The sequence below is a fragment of the Ranitomeya variabilis genome, chromosome 6 (assembly GCF_051348905.1).
Source record: "Ranitomeya variabilis isolate aRanVar5 chromosome 6, aRanVar5.hap1, whole genome shotgun sequence".
In the NCBI taxonomy this organism is placed as follows: Eukaryota; Metazoa; Chordata; class Amphibia; order Anura; family Dendrobatidae; genus Ranitomeya; species Ranitomeya variabilis.
The window spans coordinates 471,125,634-471,145,061 of NC_135237.1; the positions used below are offsets into that span (position 1 = coordinate 471,125,634).

General features: G+C 41.6%; 1 protein-coding gene across 8 annotated transcripts in view; it reads left to right on the forward strand.

The window, feature by feature from the left end:
• Positions 1-19,428, forward strand: part of CSPP1 (centrosome and spindle pole associated protein 1) — a 109,919-nt gene that overhangs the window by 77,016 nt on the left and 13,475 nt on the right. For all 8 annotated transcript variants that reach the window (XM_077270610.1, XM_077270611.1, XM_077270618.1 and 5 more), the window contains 8 exons: positions 1,660-1,797; positions 3,649-3,761; positions 8,911-9,060; positions 14,977-15,132; positions 16,132-16,236; positions 16,447-16,513; positions 17,133-17,259; positions 17,562-17,704. In XM_077270610.1, coding sequence (XP_077126725.1) covers positions 1,660-1,797; positions 3,649-3,761; positions 8,911-9,060; positions 14,977-15,132; positions 16,132-16,236; positions 16,447-16,513; positions 17,133-17,259; positions 17,562-17,704 — 999 coding nt within the window. The remainder of the gene's footprint in view (positions 1-1,659; positions 1,798-3,648; positions 3,762-8,910; positions 9,061-14,976; positions 15,133-16,131; positions 16,237-16,446; positions 16,514-17,132; positions 17,260-17,561; positions 17,705-19,428) is intronic.

A 19,428-nucleotide genomic window follows, 5' to 3' on the forward strand; every position in this document is an offset into this window, starting at 1 on the left:
TAATAATTTTATTTATATAGCGCCAACATATTCCGCAGCGCTTTAAACTTCAATAAGTTTATAAAAAAAAAATATGAATATGCCTGTGAGACTTTCAGCAAGTGCAGGAACAAGCAGTCTTTCTATAATTCAGCAAACAGTTCTCACCAGCTGATATTAGGATGGAGCACTAACTCGAATTTCCTACTAAAACTGGAAGCTCGGGAAGGAGTGGGTGAGACTATTAACTATCGAGTCTGTTATCTGGGGTTAGTGCGGTGCACGCATGACTACAGAAGAGGGTGAAATGGTCACTGTCGTTTCAACAAACTTGGCATAAATCAATAGTACAAGTGAATATATGAAACTTATTAGCTAAATCTGCTTCTTTCCCTCCTTCCAGCCTCCTCAACTCACGATGCCTAAAATTCTTTGGTAATGCAAAGATGTGTGGCAACGTCAAACAGCTGTTATATTCCACCCATTAGTTCAGAGAGAACTGAAAACTAGAAAAAAATGCAGGATACAAGTCATATACTGGCCAGAGATAGTTATTCCTCGTGTATACACAGATGATGACTTATTTTGAAAAGTTACCTGAAATGATAGGGGCACTTTAAAATGGGATGGGTAAATGGACAGTCCACTGCAGTATGGAAGTACTGAGGAATCGCAGATTCAAGTCCAATAGTCAAAAATAAAAACAAAAATATGAGGATTAAATCGCCTACGTTTTCCATTTTTAACAAAGAGTTCTAGCAAATATACACATTTGTTATTGCTTTGTCCAGAATGGTCTCAACTGTTAAAATATTACATTGTACAGCCAACATGGTAAACCCATTCCTGTGGAAGCCATGTTTTGTTTTGTTTTTTGTGGTTTGTTTTTACCTTCTCTTTTTCTAAGATCCATAACAATTTTCTGTTTCTGTCATCATAGCTGTATGAGGGTTATAATTTTTTTTTTGCAGAACAACTGGTAGTTTTTAATTTACTGTGCCATATAACATACCAATATTTTTTTGGGTTTTGTTATTACGTTATTCAGTGTGTATTAAAAATGACCATAAACAACTTAACCCGCAAAAAACAAGCCCTCATACAGCAATAATGACGGGAAAAAAAAAGTTATGGCTCTGGGAAGAATGGGAGCAAAAAACGAGAAAACAAAAATGAAAATTGCAAGGTCGTGAAAGGGTTAATAATGTGAGCACTTTAAAAAAAAAAAAAAAAGTTTGTGTGACACCCAGGATTTTTTCTCTTATACTGATGGAATTATACGAGCGCTTGTTTTTTTGTTTGTTTTTATTTCATTGATTGAAAAAGCAGCAATTCCAGCTTTTTAATGTATTTATCTATGGCATTTGCTGTTTGGGTTAATTAAATTTATGATTTGATATATTACACTTTTACAGCTTTCTCAATATCAAATATGCCTTTTTTATTTATTTTTGGATTGTGAAGAGAGGGGCGATTTTAACCATATACATTTTTTTGATTATGTTTTATGTCTCGTGGATGGGGCTCCACAATGCCCGGCTCCTGGGTTTAAGAGCCTCATTCTTGGGATCACTGTTGGACACTCCTAGATCTGTCTTGCTTTTCTGAGAATAACACTTTAAGCTATTGTATAATTTAAAGTTCTCATATAAGTAATAATATCCTTCATTATTATTTTAGCTGATCTTAAGCAAATGCATAAGATAAATGAGGATGCTTATCAAAATCCTGAGGTTAGAGCCTTTGAAGACAGGAGGGCAGTTGTTGCAGTCGACACCAGTCTAGCTGATCATACTACTTCTACAGGTAAAATACCAGGTAAGTAATCATTCTATTTATATAACGTCAACATATCCTGAAGCAAATTACAATTAAGTGAGGACTTATAATTACAGTACAAAGTAACACATACAGTGACATGTAAAAGTTTGGGCACCCCTGGTCAAAATTACTCATATTGTGAACCGTGAAGCACGTTGAAGATGAAATAATCTTTAAAAGGCCTAAAGTTAAAGATGACACACTTCCTTTGTATTGTAGACAAATACATATATATTCATCTTTTACATTTTAAAAATTAAAAAAAAAATGGTCCTATGCAAAAGTTTGGGCACCCTTAAAGATTTGTGTTCTCAGATAAGTTTGACCAATGTTTCAGATCTTAATTAGCCTGTTAGTTGTGGCTTGTTCACTATCATCATTAGGAAAGGCCAGGTGATGTAAATTTCCCAGCTTTGGGTGGATCAGTCATGCTTTGGGGTTGTGTTGCAGGCAATAGCATAGGGAGCATTTCACGGGTAGAGGGAAGAATGGATTCAATCTATCCATGTCCCCTCGCTATTGCCCGGCCTCTCCCCTCTGTCAATCCCTTCACTGGCTCCCCATTAGCCAGAAACTCCAGTACAAAAGCCTAACCATGACATACAAAGCCACCCACAACCTGTCTCCTCCATACATCTGTGACCTTGTCTCCCGGTACTTTCCTGCACGCAACCTCCGATCCTCACAAGATCTCCTTCTCTACTCCCCTCTTATCTCCTCTTCCCACAACCGCATACAAGATTTCTCTCACGCATCACCCCTACTCTGGAACTCTCTACCACAACACATCAGACCCTCACCTACCATCGAAACCTTCAAAAAGAACCTGAAGACCTACCTCTTCCGGCAAGCCTACAACCTGCAGTAACCACCGATCAACCAAACCACTGCACGACCAGCTCTATCCTCACCTACTGTATTCTCACCCATCCCTTGTAGATTGTGAGCCCTCGCGGGCAGGGTCCTCTCTCCCCCTGTACCAGTTGCGACTTGTATTGTTCAAGATTATTGTACCTGTTTTTATTATGTATACCCCTCCTCACATGTAAAGTGCCATGGAATAAATGGTGCTATAATAATAAATAATAATAATAATTCAATCAAGTTTACACCATCTGTAAAAAAGCTGAAGGTGAAAAGAGGATGGCTTCTAGAAATGGATAAGGATCCTAAACACACGTCAAAATCCACAATAGACTGCCTCAAAAGGTGCAAGCAGAAGGTTTTACAATGGCCCTCACAGTCCCCTGATCTGAACCTCATTGAAAATCTGTGGATAGACCTCAAAATATCAGTGCATGCAAGCCGACCCAGGAATCTGATAGAACTGGAAGAATATTCCAAGGAAGAATGGATGAAAATCTCTCAAACAAGAATTGAAAGACTTGTCTGGCTACAAAATATGCATTTTATAAGGCAATGACACAACAAGTTTTGCAGTGTTCAGAAAATCTTCAATTTTTTAAAACCAAATTAATAGGAAGCCATTTACTTTATCTAGAGGCATTGTAATTTACGAGACTGCCAGGACTGGTATTTTGGACTGCACACAATAGAGCTTCCTATGTAGCACTGGTGTATTAATGATTTAGGCATGCATTATAACATGATACATACCTCACTTTCTGCTAAAATGTATAAAATATTTACAACCAATGTAACAAATGAACATGATAAATATTACTTTATACCTTTTGTACGTAAATGTCCTAGTCCATTCACCCAGACAGTGACTCTCTCCATAACTATGTGAAGTTCCATGCAGATTCTATGTAGATATAGTAATAGTTTTTCTCATTTTTACTGATGTCTTTGTGATTTTCACTTATTTTTTTCATTTATTATCAGGGTTTTCTTTTGCAAATAATTCCCAGTTTGCAAGGGGCAACATATTTTCTGAGCCAGTCACCGAACAGCAGGTACAGCAACAAGAAACCTACAAGAACTTCTTACGCCAACAGGTAACTAGTTATAAACAAAACCAAAGAAAACACAATGTGCATATACCCTAATGAAAATAAATAAGTAAAAAAGCAAGTGCATTAACCACTTAGTGACAGCCAATTTGGTACTTAATGAATTTTTACAATTCTGACCACTGTCACTTTGAGGTTATAACTCTGGAACGTTTTAATGGATCCCGCTGATTGAGACTTTTTTCGTGACATATTGTAATTCATGTTAGTGGTAACATTTCTTCGATATTACTTGCGATTACTTATGAAAAAAACGGAAATATGGCAAAAAAAATTTAAATTTTGCAATTTTCAAAGTTTGAATTTTTATGCCCTTAAATCAGAGAGATATGTCACACAAAATAGTAATAAGAAATAAATAACATTTCCCACATGTCTACTTTACATCAGCACAATTTTGGAAACAAAATTTTTTTTTGTTAGGAAGTTATAAGGGTTAAAAGTTGACCAGCGATTTCTCATTTTTACAACAAAATTTACAAAACCATTTTTTTTAGGGACCATCTCACATTTAAAGTCACTTTGAGGGGGTGTACATGGCAGAAAATACCCAAACTTGACACCATTCTAAAAACTGCACCCCTCAAGGTGCTCAAAACCACATTCAAGAAGTTTATTAACCCTTCAGGTGCTTCACAGCAACTGAAACAATGTGGAAGGAAAAAATGAACATTTAACTTTTTTTTGCAAACATTTTACTTCAGAACCAATTTTTTTTATTTTCAAAAGTGTAAAAACAGAAAACGAACCACAAAATTTGTTGTGCAATTTCTCCTGAATATGCCAATATCCCAAATGTGAGGGTAAACCACTGTTTGGGCGCACGGCAGGGCTTGGAAGAGAAGGAGCACCGTTTGACTTTTTCAGTGCAGAATTGACTGGAATTGAGATCGGACGCCATGTCGCGTTTGGAGAGTCCCTGATGTGCCTAAACAGTGGAAACCCCCCACAAGTGACACCATTTTGGAAACTAGACCCCTTAAGGAACTTATCTAGATGTGTGGTGAGTAGGGTTGAGCGAAACGGGTCGTTCATTTTCATAAGTCGCCGACTTTTGGCAAAGTCGGCGTCTCATGAAACCCGACCCGATCCCTGTGTGGGGTCGGCCATGCGGTACGCGATCTTGGCGCCAAAGTCACGTTTCGTATGACGCGATTAGCGCCATTTTTTCAGCCAATGAATGAGCGTGGGCAGAGTGATGACATAGGTGTTAGGGGAGTGAACGCCTATCGTCATGTTATCGCTTGTGCGCAGTAGCGATTTGGAATGTGCAAATCGAAATTTTCTGTTCTGGGACGGAGGGGAGAGAGAGAGAGAGAGAGAGAGGGGGAGGGGAGATTAAAAACAAACAAAAAAATATCTTCACTGGGTTTCGTGTTTCGGCCGAAACCCGACTTTTCACTGTGGTCGGCCGATTTCACTCGACTCGACTTTTAAGACAGTCGGGTTTCACAAAACCCGACTCGACCCTAAAAAACTAAAGGTCGCTCAACCCTAGTGGTGAGCACTTTGAACCCCCAAATGCTTCACAGAAGTTTATAACGTAGAGGCGTGAAAATAAAAAAAATCGCATTTTTTACACAAAAATGATATTTTTGCCCACAAATTCTTATTTTCACAAGGGTAACAGGAGACATTAGACCATGAAAGTTGTTGTGCAATTTCTCCTGAGAATGTCGATACCCCATATGTGGGGGTAAACCGCTGTTTGGGCGCACGGCAGAGCTTGGAAGAGAAGGAGTACCGTTTGACTTTTTCAATGCAGAATTGGCTGGAATTGAGATAGGACATCATGCTGCGTTTGGAGAGCCCCTGATGTGCCTAAACAGTAGAAACTCCCCACAAATGACGCCATTTTGGAAACTAGACCCTTTAAGGAACTTGTCTAGATGTGTGGTGAGCACTTTAAACCCTCAGGTGCTTCACAGAAGTTTATAACGTAGAGCCGTGAAAATTAAAAATTGCATTTTTTCTACAAAAAATGATCTTTTCTCCCCCAAATTTTTATTTTCACAAGGGTAACAGGAGAAATTGGACCCGAAAAGTTGTTGTGCAATTTATCCTGAATACGCTGATACCCCATATGTTGGGGTAAACCACAGTTTGGGCGCATGGCAGAGCTTGGAAGAGAAGGAGTTCCGTTTGACTTTTTGAGCGCTGTGGTTTAAGTACCCTTAACTGCCGCCGTTAAAAGGTGTATCAGCGGTCGTTAAGGGGTTAAATAACATAGGGTATTTAGTAGACACTGTTTTTGATCAAAAAAAGCAATAAAGCTGTCCCACCACGGCAAGGTGTACCCAATTGGCACAGGAACTACACTCTCTAATGTTAAAATCTACCTAGTGTGAACAGTGGCAGAGAGTCACAGGGTCCCAATCGGACACCCAGCTTTGGAGGGACTATATATGAACAGCGAGCTTAGTGAAATGGGGGCCACACCCTATTTGTACTGAATACAAAAATACTGAAGAAAAACAGAAAACTGTCCTTCCTGAGCGCTTTTGGTGATCCTCGATTAACCGAAAAATGTTGGAAACGTGGCCATACATGTACTGATGTTTCAGGCAGTCCATAATACGCCTATAGTAATTGAAGTGCCTGCAGTGTTTCTCAGCAGGACTTTCGGTTCAATAATAATCTACCGTGTATACTCAAGTATAAGCCGACCCGAGTATAAGCCGGGGCACCTAATTTTACAACGGAAAACTGGGTAAGCTTATTGACTCGAGTATAAGCCGGGTATGCATTGCCCCCTCATCCCTGTCCTGCTCTGCATGGCTCAGCATCCTCCCCCTTCTATGCATGGCTCCACGTCCTCCCCCGTCCTCCGCCTTCTGTGCATGGCTCAGCATCCTCCCCTTCTATGCATAGCTCAGCATCCTCCCCTTCTATGCATGGCTCAGCGTCCTCCCCTTCTATGCATGGCTCAGCGTCCGCCCCCTTGTATGCATGGCTCCACGTCCTCCCCTTTCTATGCATGGCTCAGTGTCCTCCCCTTTTATGCATGGCTCCATGTCCTCCCCTTCTATGTATGGCTCAGCATCCTCCCCTTCTATGCATGGCTTCATGTCCTCCCCTTCTATGAATGGCTCCACGTCCTCCCCTTTCTATGCATGGCTTCACGTCCTCCCCCTTCTTTGCATGGCTTCACGTCCTCCCCCTTTTATGCATGGCTCCATGTCCTCCCTCGTCCTCCCCCTTCTATGTATGGCCCAGCGTCCTCCCCCTTCTATGCAGGGCTCCGCGTCCTCCCCCGTCATACTCACCCTCCTCGCGCGGTCCTGCACGTCCCTGCATCTCCGTTGTCCGGCAGCTCTCCTCTCCTCTGCTCAGCAGTCATGTGGTACAGCTCATTAAGGTAATAAATATGCGCTCCTTGCCCATTACCTTAACCCTGCTGTTCTGTTTAGATTTCACATACACTTGTACTGTTCCCGGTCATTTTTGACCGTCCTTATAAAATAATCATTTTTAGCTAATCTAAGTGGTTTTTTTAAACAGTTTTTGCACTATTATATTGCTTGTGAAGATGGTTGTTCAAATACCAGAAAAAAAAATAAATACAAAGCTTGTTTTATATTTTTTTTATATCCAAAAGGGAACATGGTATTTTTTCGATTTTTGTAAAAATTGATTATTTTTGCAGATAAAAAAAAAAATCTTGATCTAAATGTTAACTATAAGTAATAATATCAAACATTATGTAGATATACTTTTTTCAAAGGCAAAAAAAAAAAAAAAAAGCTTTTTTCTCTATAAAATGCCAAAAAACGTTGTTTTTTATACACTTACGGTATACTGTTCCCGGTCATTTTTGACCGGACCTAACAAAGTTGTGATTTGTACCTAATTCAAGTGTTATTTGATTACCTGTTGCATTGTTTTACTGTATGTGAACATGGTTTTCAATAATCAGATGAAAAATTAAATCAAAAACTTTTATTTTTTGAATCAAATAAATTAACATTTATGTACAGTGTAATACTGTACAACCAGCAAACACATGGAAAATCAGAAAATCATGATTTACAATATGAAATGTTGACAACTGAATGGAACTAGATCTATATGAACAGCAGGGTAAATAAAAACCAGTGAAATAAATTGCGCATAGCTATACTGGAAGCGAATCCGTCGGCTGTATCGCAACTTGAAAATGTTGGTATGTGTAAATCTGTTCTGACCAAAAGTAGTCAGATACATTGATAAATAGTAGTAGATGCAATATATAGTTCAAAATGAGGTGATAGCACCTTTATTTTTGTCAAAAATTGTCTGGAGAGCTGAATAAAGGCCTATCGGTCATTTTTGACCGAACAGTACAAGTGTAAAAAAAATTGTACCAAATAAAGTAAACAAAAATTAAAAAAAAAAAAAATTCCCACAGAGAGTACCCCCCTAATGACGAAAAGTCAGGGAGCCTCAAGTCTCAGAATCACACGCTGAATTTTTATAACATTATAGAATTTCAAAAACGGTCATTTTTGACCTAACAGAACAGCAGGGTTAATGAATGGTACTACGTGACCGCTGAGCAGAGGAGAGGAGAGTTGCCGGACAACAGAGATGCAGGGACGTGCAGGACCACGCAAGGAGGGTGAGTATGATGTCACAGCCGCTGGCTCCTGCTGCTTCGCCCCCTCCCCCGCCAGCTTTCTCGGACTGTGACTTGTGTATAAGCCGAGGGGGGCGTTTTCAGCACACAAAAATGTGCTGAAAATCTCAGCTTATACACGAGTATATATGGTAAGTACAGTTCAGTAAAACTGCTATAGACCATGGGAACTCTGACAGTAATTTGGGCACCAAGGGGACGTTATTATGCCATGTAAAGTCTAGGCTGTCATAGATTCTACATGAGATTGATGATGTAGGGTTTCTCGCAGTAATGCCCTCCTAGTTTTTCAAAAGGTACATTGGAAAAACACGGTAATGAATACTAATAATACACGCATTGTAGATTGTGAGCCCTCACGGGCAGGGTCCTCTCTCTTCTTGCACCACTCGAGACTTCTATTGTTAGGGATTACTGTACTCGTTTTTATTATGTATACCACTTTTCACATGTAAAGCGCCATGGAATAAATCGCACTATAATAATAATGATAGTGAATACGACCCTTCTCCAAAACAGATTGAAGAAAAGAGACGAAAAGAAGAGGAAGAGCGAGAACGAATTCGTCTTGAAGAAGAAAGAGAAGAAAAGCTTCTAGTTGAACAGAGGGCCAAGATTCAACGAGAATTTGAAGAGGAAAAAAACAAGAAGAAAATTAAGGAAGAAGAGGTAATAGAAACTGATATTAAGCATTAGTTCAAATTGTTAATGTTAGTAACTACCGTAATAACTGTTTTATTGCCTAATCTGAGAGCTGTAATCCGACTGGCTGCAATATACTACTAACGGAATTTCGATGTTTCTCAAATCTCTGCAGCGTGGTTACCTTAAGGAGACTTGTAGATTCCTCTCACAGCACTTTATCTATCTATCTATCTATCTATCTATCTATCTATCTATCTATCTATCTATCTATCATCTATCTATTTATTTATCATTTATCTATCTATCTATCATCTATCTATCTATCTATCATCTATCTATATCTCATTTCTATGTATGTATGTATCTATCTATCTATCTATCTATCCCATATCTATCTATCTATTTATCTATCATCTATCTCATTTCTATCTATCTATCTATCTATCTATCTATCTATCTATCTATCTATCTATCTATCTATCTATCTATCTATCCCATATCTATCTATCCATCATCTATCTATTTATCTATCATCTATCTCATATCCTATCTATCTATCTATCTATCTATCTATCTATCTATCTATCCCATATCTATCTATCTTCTATCTATCTATCTATCTATTGTCCAGAGAAATGAAGGCAGCACTCCAATAGATAAAATAAAAGTGGTTTATTGGCCCATGTGCGACGTTTCAGTCCAGGATGTGGACCTTTCTCAAGCATCCTGGACTGAAACGTCGCACATGGGCCAATAAACCACTTTTATTTTATCTATTGGAGTGCTGCCTTCATTTCTCTGGACAATAGTATGAGGTTTGGCATATACCTGGAAGGATTTTTTGCACCCTTTGTTTTCTTTTGGTGCTGCTTTTTGTTTTCTTTTTCTATCTATCTATCTATCTATCTATCTATCTATCTATCTATCTATCTACCTATCCCATATCTATCTATCTATCTATCTATCTATCTATCTATCTATCTATCTATCTATCTATCCCATATCTATCTATCTATCTATCATCTATCTATCTATGTATCTATCTATTATCTATCTATCTCATATCTATCTATCTATCTATCTATCTATCTATCTATCTATCTATCTATCTATCTATCATCTAACCTTGAAAAAAGGTTCACATCTACCAGAACCGAAACATTGCTGAGATGGGCTAATAAAAGTAGCTCCTGCTTTTTCCACTACTAATGGTGTGCTGCCTCCGTTTTTTGGATTCCTACATTTGAAATTTGGTCTATGCCTGGGGGGGGGGCTCTGCACCCGACTCTATTTTTCTATTTTCACTTTTGTGTTTTTTTCTCATATCTATCTATCTATCTATCTATCTATCTATCTATCTATCTATCTATCTATCTATCTATCTATCATCAGAACAGGTGCTGTGACTGAACTAGATTCGTACCAGAGGAATACAGCAGCACAAGGTATACTCTAAGATCTATACAAACATTAAATATGTGACATTTGAACTGCATTACTGCTATAAATGAAGGTACTTGGCACACAATTTGTCCAATTCTTGTGTGCCCACCAGCCACAAAAAGGTGACCTATCTCTGCTGAGACTCCAGCCAATTCTATCAGACATCCCATTCCCAGGCCAGCAGCCTACAAATATAATGCTAGTGTCCAATGCTAATTGACAACAGCCTAAGACCGAATTAGTTTAATTTAATGCGTCTGTCTTGGCGTATCTTGGGGGCACACAAGAGTTTTACACTAAGCACCTCAGTTTTATAAGTATAGTCTATATAGCAGTAATGCCTTTCAAATATTCAGTGTTTGCATACATCTTAACACAGTGTGCTGCTGCTGCTGCTGCACTGTTAAGTTTATCTATCTATATAATCGTCTAAGGGTCACTTCCGTCTGTTTGTCTGTCACAGAAATCCCGCGTCGCTGATTGGTCACGGCCGTCTGGCCGCAACCAATCAGCGACGGGCACAGTCCGGCCACGAATTCGCCCTTCCCTACTCCCCTCCAGTCAGTGCCCCCTCCCTACTGCCCTCCAGTCAGTGCCCCCATAGCGGTTTAGCAGTCCGTTAAACAGACTGCGTTACACCGCGGCATAACGAGGTGTAATGCAGTCTGTTAACGCTGCTATTAACCCTGTGTGACCAACCTTTTACTATTGATGCTGCCTATGCAGCATCAATAGTAAAAAGATCTAATGTTAAAAATAATAAAAAAAATAAAAAATCATTATTTTCTCACCTTCCGGCGCCTTTCCCGCTCCTCGCGACACTCTGGTTCCAAGAATCCATTGCGGCAATGACCGGAAATGACGTAGCGGTCTCGCGAGACCGCTACATCATCACGTGTTATTGCCGCAATGCATTACTGGGAAGGAGCATCGCTAAAAGCCTGGGCTGGATTCGGGGGCCGCCGGAAGGTGAGTATATAACTACGGTATTTTTTATTTTAATTCTTTTTTTAACAGGGATATGGTGCCCACATTGCTATATACTACGTGGGCTGTGTTATATACTATGTGGGCTGTGTTATATACTACGTGGGCTGTGTTATATACTACGTGGGCTGTGTTATATACTAAGTGGGCTGTGTTATATACTAAGTGGGCTGTGTTATATACTAAGTGGACTGTTATATACTACGTGGGCTGTGTTATATACTACGTGGGCTGTGCTATATACTATGTGGGCTGTGCTATATACTTTGTGGGCTGTGCTATATACTACACGGGCTGTGCTATATACTACGTGGGCTGTGTTATATACTACGTGGGCTGTGTTATATACTGCGTGGGCTGTGTTATATACTGCGTGGGCTGTGTTATATACTACGTGGGCTGTGTTATATACTGCGTGGGCTGTGTTATATACTGCATGGGCTGTGCTATATACTACTATACAGGTCCTTCTCAAAAAATTAGCATATAGTGTTAAATTTCATTATTTACCATAATGTAATGATTACAATTAAACTTTCATATATTATAGATTCATTATCCACCAACTGAAATTTGTCAGGTCTTTGATTGTTTTAATACTGATGATTTTGGCATACAACTCCTGATAACCCAAAAAACCTGTCTCAATAAATTAGCATATTTCACCCGACCAATCAAATAAAAGTGTTTTTTAATACCAAACAAAAAACCCATCAAATAATAATGTTCAGTTATGCACTCAATACTTGGTCGGGAATCCTTTGGCAGAAATGACTGCTTCAATGCGGCGTGGCATGGAGGCAATCAGCCTGTGACACTGCTGAGATGTTATGGAGGCCCAGGATGCTTCAATAGCGGCCTTAAGCTCATCCAGAGTGTTGGGTCTTGCGTCTCTCAACTTTCTCTTCACAATATCCCACAGATTCTCTATGGGGTTCAGGTCAGGTTGTGGAGAAGGACCGATTCCAGACCTTGGGGAACCTGAGGAAGCAGTGGACTGAGTCTGGTGTGGAAACATCCAGAGCCACCGTGCACAGGCGTGTGCAGGAAATGGGCTACAGGTGCCGCATTCCCCAGGTAAAGCCACTTTTGAACCATAAACAGCGGCAGAAGCGCCTGACCTGGGCTACAGAGAAGCAGCACTGGACTGTTGCTAAGTGGTCCCAAGTACTTTTTTCTGATGAAAGCAAATTTTGCATGTCATTCGGAAATCAAGGTGCCAGAGTCTGGAGGAAGACTGGGGAGAAGGAAATGCCAAAATGCCTGAAGTCCAGTGTCAAGTACCCACAGTCAGTGATGGTGTGGGGTGCCATGTCAGCTGCTGGTGTTGGTCCACTGTGTTTCATCAAGGGCAGGGTCAATGCAGCTAGCTATCAGGAGATTTTGGAGCACTTCATGCTTCCTGGCACCTGCTCACAGTGCCAAAACCACTGGTAAATGGTTTACTGACCATGGTATTACTGTGCTCAATTGGCCTGCCAACTCTCCTGACCTGAACCCCATAGAGAATCTGTGGGATATTGTGAAGAGAAAGTTGAGAGACGCAAGACCCAACACTCTGGATGAGCTTAAGGCCGCTATTGAAGCATCCTGGGCCTCCATAACATCTCAGCAGTGTCACAGGCTGATTGCCTCCATGCCACGCCGCATTGAAGCAGTCATTTCTGCCAAAGGATTCCCGACCAAGTATTGAGTGCATAACTGAACATTATTATTTGATGGTTTTTTTGTTTGGTATTAAAAAACACTTTTATTTGATTGGTCGGGTGAAATATGCTAATTTATTGAGACAGGTTTTTTGGGTTATCAGGAGTTGTATGCCAAAATCATCAGTATTAAAACAATCAAAGACCTGACAAATTTTAGTTGGTGGATAATGAATCTATAATATATGAAAGGTTAATTGTAATCATTACATTATGGTAAATAATGAAATTTAACACTATATGCTAATTTTTTGAGAAGGACCTGTACATATTCTAGAATACCCGATGCGTTAGAATCCGGCCACCATCTAGTGTGTGTATATTTGGATTAGAAATCTTGCAGTTTTCACAGTGGCCACCAGGAGGCTGTTTTTAGACTCATTTTTCCTGCTTCTGAGTCACAAGCAGGATTACAGTGATACGTAACAGCAGGACGGGCAGCTTATAACACAGGGTCCACCACTCACAATAGATGAAATCACAGCTGACCTTGCTGTACCTCCCGTCTCTCCCACGCTCTACCTCACATCTCTCCCGCGCTCTACCTCACATCTCTCCCGCGCTCTACCTCCCGTCTCTCGTGCGCTCTACCTCCCGTCTCACGCGCGCTCTACCTCCCGTCTCACGCGCGCTCTACCGCCCGTCTCTCGCGCGCTCTACCGCCCGTCTCTCGCGCGCTCTACCGCCCGTCTCTCGCGCGCTCTACCGCCCGTCTCTCGCGCGCTCTACCGCCCGTCTCTCGCGCGCTCTACCGCCCGTCTCTCGCGCGCTCTACCGCCCGTCTCTCGCGCGCTCTACCGCCCGTCTCTCGCGCGCTCTACCGCCCGTCTCTCGCGCGCTCTACCGCCCGTCTCTCGCGCGCTCTACCGCCCGTCGCTCGCGCGCTCTACCGCCCGTCGCTCGCGCGCTCTACCGCCCGTCGCTCGCGCGCTCTACCGCCCGTCGCTCGCGCGCTCTACCGCCCGTCGCTCGCGCGCTCTACCGCCCGTCGCTCGCGCGCTCTACCGCCCGTCGCTCGCGCGCTCTACCGCCCGTCGCTCGCGCGCTCTACCGCCCGTCGCTCGCGCGCTCTACCGCCCGTCGCTCGCGCGCTCTACCGCCCGTCGCTCGCGCGCTCTACCGCCCGTCGCTCGCGCGCTCTACCGCCCGTCGCTCGCGCGCTCTACCGCCCGTCGCTCGCGCGCTCTACCGCCAGTCTCAGTCTATTGCTGCTAGTGTATTTGTTGATCGGAAGGACAGGAAGTATGAGTTACACTGGCCCCAGCATCCTGTGTTTTGTTTAATACAGATTTTGATGTGAAACAAAACAAAACATTAGAATATTTAAAAATAAATGTAACATAACCTTATTTATATAGTAGGACATTTTCTGATGACACCTTCACTTTAACCCCTTAGCAAATATCACTTACATGTACGTGAAATCAGGGATAATTCAGGAGCTGAGCTTTCTCTACCTCCTGTCCCGTCTATGTTAACTAGCCTGCATCTGTCGCTAGCATTCTTGGCAGCTTCAAATGCGGCCGAGATTTACACTATATACTGCAGTACTGTGGTCTTACAGTATATAGTATAAGCAATTAGGTGATCACAGGTTCAAGTCCCCTAAGGGTACTAAAAGATCCACATGGTAATATGTCACAGTAATGCATTGTCTCAGCTGTATTATCTGACTATACACAACAGTATAACCACGTGTAATCTCTGCAATAATGCATAATTCATATATTTCCACAGCAAAGCAGATGTTTTTGTAATGGAGGCCACAAAATGAAGGATCTTTTTACTTTATTATTATTTTTAGCAACGTCAAAAAAATGAAGAACTGGTTCGTCTGGCTGATGACAGACGGAAAGAAGCGGAAAGGAAAAGGAAAGAAGAGGAAGCAAAACATGAAGAAGAGATGAAGCGATTATATGAGCAGGAGAGAGCAGTTAATGTAAATGAAGAACTAGAGAGGGTGAGTGGAAACATGATGTTAAAGGCACATGATGACTGAATAAATCAGCCATTATCTCCCGGGAAAGATGTCTGGGAAATGACATATTACTTAAATGGGTTAAAGGGGTTTTCCAGTACGGTACTTTGATATTGTCAACCTATTCATAAGATAGATTAGCAATATAAGATCGGTGAGGGTTAGATACCTGGTATGCCCCAGCGATCTGCTGCTATCAGCTCAGGTCAGTAGTCGCTGGCTGGGAGCTCTGGGAATCTCCCACCTTCTGGGATCCATGGCGCGGCTTTGATTAGGTGGGCTGGAATGACGTCATCTGTTCATCATTCTGCAATGATGACATCACGATAACTAATCAAAAGCCGTGTCGGGGATCCCAGAAGGTGAGAGATTCGCAGAGCTCCAACAATCTTAATTTGCTGACCTATCTTAGGGATAGGTTGTGAATATAAAAGTATTAGAAAACCGCTTCTATGTATCTTTCTACTCCTGCTATAGACTTTATTTGGAAAGTAATTCTGTAAACTTCCATTAATGACAAGTAATAGTACCCACGTACCCCTGCGCAGTCTATACGGCACATACATGAATAATGTGTGTGCTGACGGCATAGCATGTCCAGTGCTTCAGGATTCTGGTGCTGCTGAAAAGAACTGTTGTATTAAGCATTTTAGACTCCATTGGGTCCCGCTTGGGGTATGACAACATGATCCTACATTGTACCGAAATTAGCCAACCAACCGGTGCTGTAATCTTTGATAAATGAGGTGCATTTTCAGACTATTTACGTTTCCACTGAGTGAACATTTGACAGGATTGGTGAATGTGCAGTATTTTGTATCTTCTACAGCCTTCCACTTCATTAAAAATGAATGGATAATACCTCCGCTTTCCGTCTGATTAGTAATGCAGAGTGCTATGAAAGCCATTTGGTTTGGTGATCAGCACTGCATTTCTATGCCTGATAGATGCTTCCATAATTAACTGTATTTTCTGTTACAGCCTCCAAGGCAGCCGTCCCCAGTGATCCCAGCGTTACAGCACAAACTCTCATCCCGTACGCAGAGGCCACCAACGGCAGAGAGCGTCGCCTCTGTCCAATCACATGTATGTTTTCTAGACAGCAAATCAGCATCAGCTACATAAAGCAGAGTGGCTTCAGTTATTCCTAGAAAATGTTTTCTTAAATTGGTGGTTCATAGCTTATTGTCCAGAATACATTTACCTGCTCATCCCTTTATAATCCTGTATATGACACCATCTCCCAATGATGACTGTGTTGTTGGAGAACTAATATCTATCTGATTTATAAAACAGGGTGACTCGCATTCCAGAACGGGTTCCCCACCAGTCCCCGCTAGAAGAAATCAGCTCCGAGCTTATGGTATGTATAGCAAATTGTAAGAAGTAATTATCTGTAAAAGAATCATTGCATCATTAGGAGTCTTGTCCAGGTTCGGACTGGCCAACAGCGGAATGGGAGAATTCATTGGTGGGCCCCCCACAGTACAGTACACTGGATGTGCTATATACCGGCAGCATCTCCTCATTTATTTATTCATTCAATGTATTGTTATATAGAAGGCTGAAGTTAGCACATTACATGGTATTCTCCATCTTCGGGCCTCTCCTCAACTGTGCTGCAGGGTCCCCTTTACCACCAATCATTTTGCAGCTTCTATAGACAGCTTATTAAGTTAAAGGGACTCCTAGCACAAGGCAAATACCAGTAATCAGACCTAATGATGAATAATGTCTGTCCTTTCCTTCTAGGTAATTAAATTTAGTTCATTTTTATAAATTATTGTTATCACTTTCCTCTCCATGGGAAACTATAACTCCCAGCGTGCCCTGACAATGGCACACCTTTAGAACATTCTGGGAATTGTCATTTTTTTCTCTAAATTTCTCAAAGGCTCTTTTGGTAATTTGCATGTAGCAGAAGAGAGGGCCCTGGGAATCGGCATTAATATTAGTATGTTTTTTTATTCTTTTACCAATAGATGAAAAGAAGAGTGTGATCAGCGAGCTGACGGAACTGAGGAAGCAACTGCGAAGTGAGCAGAGACGCTTAGAGGGCCGCCTACAAGATACGGAGCAAGATAATGAGTCATTACCTTCCATGAGCGGGTACTGTACTCCAAAATGATTGCATTAATATACACTGCATAAAGAAGGTATACATCAGCATCCAGCTAATGGATTCATATGTGGAATGACCCATTTTATTTAATGTGATGGGAATGGGCCATAGAAATATCTTCTGTGATAAGGCCTTACTGTGCTTTAAAGTGGTAGGATTCAAGAACAGCTGTTTGGTGCAAGCGTATTTGTCATGTTTCCAGCATTCTGCACCTATAATCAGTCCTCTGGTCTTTCACTGTGTTAAAAACCATGATCTGGTTTCACACTATATTCATTTTGTACTTTAGAAGAAGAAAGGAGAAGACCTCAGCAGATGTCTTTGATCTGGCCAGACTGAGGCTGCAAGCTACTGTACGGAGGCCGTCTTTAAAGGGTCCAGAGAATGTGAACATGCAGAATATCAGAGACTTCAATGACCTAAAATATAGGGGTACGTTCATAGTCAAGACAACAGATATACATTAAACCACAGGCATTCATCAAGAGTGACGTAGTGCAATACATGGCACCAAATCCATTAAGTGGCATACAGCACTTAGTGAATTCAGTGCCTCTACTGAGTGGTGTGCGCCAGAGGGACTGGAGTAGCATTTCTGGCATAGAAGCCCTCCGCAGATTCATTCAATTGGCTGGGTGAGCATGACCTGAGTCCTCCCATTTCAGCAGAGCTGATCCAAAGTGTCACGGAAATACCAAGTCATACTTTTTTTTGCACAGCACCAGATTGTACAAAAAACTGCAAGTTTTCAAGGCGTTGACGTCACTTTTGTGGCTTAAGAAGTTTTGATTAATTGGTCCCATAGTCTTGTATTTTGCATAAAAAGCCTATAGATAGCTCTATTGAAACAAGCTATTCACATAGTTATTTTAAAGAGAATCTTTCAGCAGAATTTCGCCCCTCAAACTTTTTATATATGCATGTACCTCTTTCAAAGACAAGTCCAGCAATAGTTTTGCCTAGAGTCTATATATATAAATGATGCTGAAGTGCGCGTCCCAAGCCTTTGTCATTCTGGCCCTATTCCCGGCCAGGATCACCTCCTCCTGCTTAACTGACAGGTCATTGGCTGTGTTACTTCAAGCAAAGGAGCTGTCAGTCAAGCAGGAGGAGGCGGCGTTGGACAGGGAATAGAGCTGGAGTGACGGAGGCGTAGGAAGAACTTCCACATGCCAAAGGCCCTTCAGCCTCATTTGTATAGTGATGCAAACTCTGATTTCTCGGTAATGGAGGAACGGACCAGCCATGTAAAGCTATTGCTGGATTTGTCTATCAAAGGCCTATATGCACATATAAATAGTGATGGGAGAAGTGAAATCCTGATGACAGATTCCCTTTAAGATAGGTTGAGTTCCATATTGCACAGTGTATTGATCAATGTATTAAAGTCACAGAACCTCATGTTGTTTGATTAATTTGTGTGACACTTCGGACCTCGCCTCTTTTCCCACTAGACCATGCTCACTTCCACTTTTGAACGAGTCAGTAAAAGTGTCTCAAATGGGGTATTCTGGTAATGTACATTTATAGCCTCAGCACATGTATGGTAGATGCAGGTCCCACCAAAGGAGCCTCCATTTATGTAGAGACCGGGGTCCTGACTTGCTCTGATGCAGTGAGCTCTATTCATTCCCACCAGATTACCACCTCCTCTCCACTGTCAGCACATGACGAGACCCTGTTCTCGAGGTGGAGACAAGTCTCATTGGCAGCACCTTCCTATTCTGTGGATATGTCATAAATGTGTGACATGGGAATACCATACTTAGGCTTGGATTCTGTCACATTAAGCTGAGCCCATCTCCCACACTGGCTTTCATCACTCCACAGAAGCTATTGCAAGATTCTGAATAAAAGATCTATAAAGTTATATTTTCTCTATGGTCCTGAAATGGCAAAACCAGTGATGTTCGCACCCATCTTGGTACGTAGGAGTGTTGGAGTCAGAGGCACATGTCTCTTAATGAACCAGGAATGTCTGACAAGTGGCGAGCGCTTCTGTGCTTCTCTACAAATCTTACTCCAGTCAAGGACTGAGTAAGATTTCTGGCATAAGGAACGCGGCAGCTCGTCATACGTTAGATGATCTGTGGTGTCATGCCCAACAGCCATTTTGGCGGAGCTGGGCTATATTGGCTTGAAAGTGGCAAAAGTCG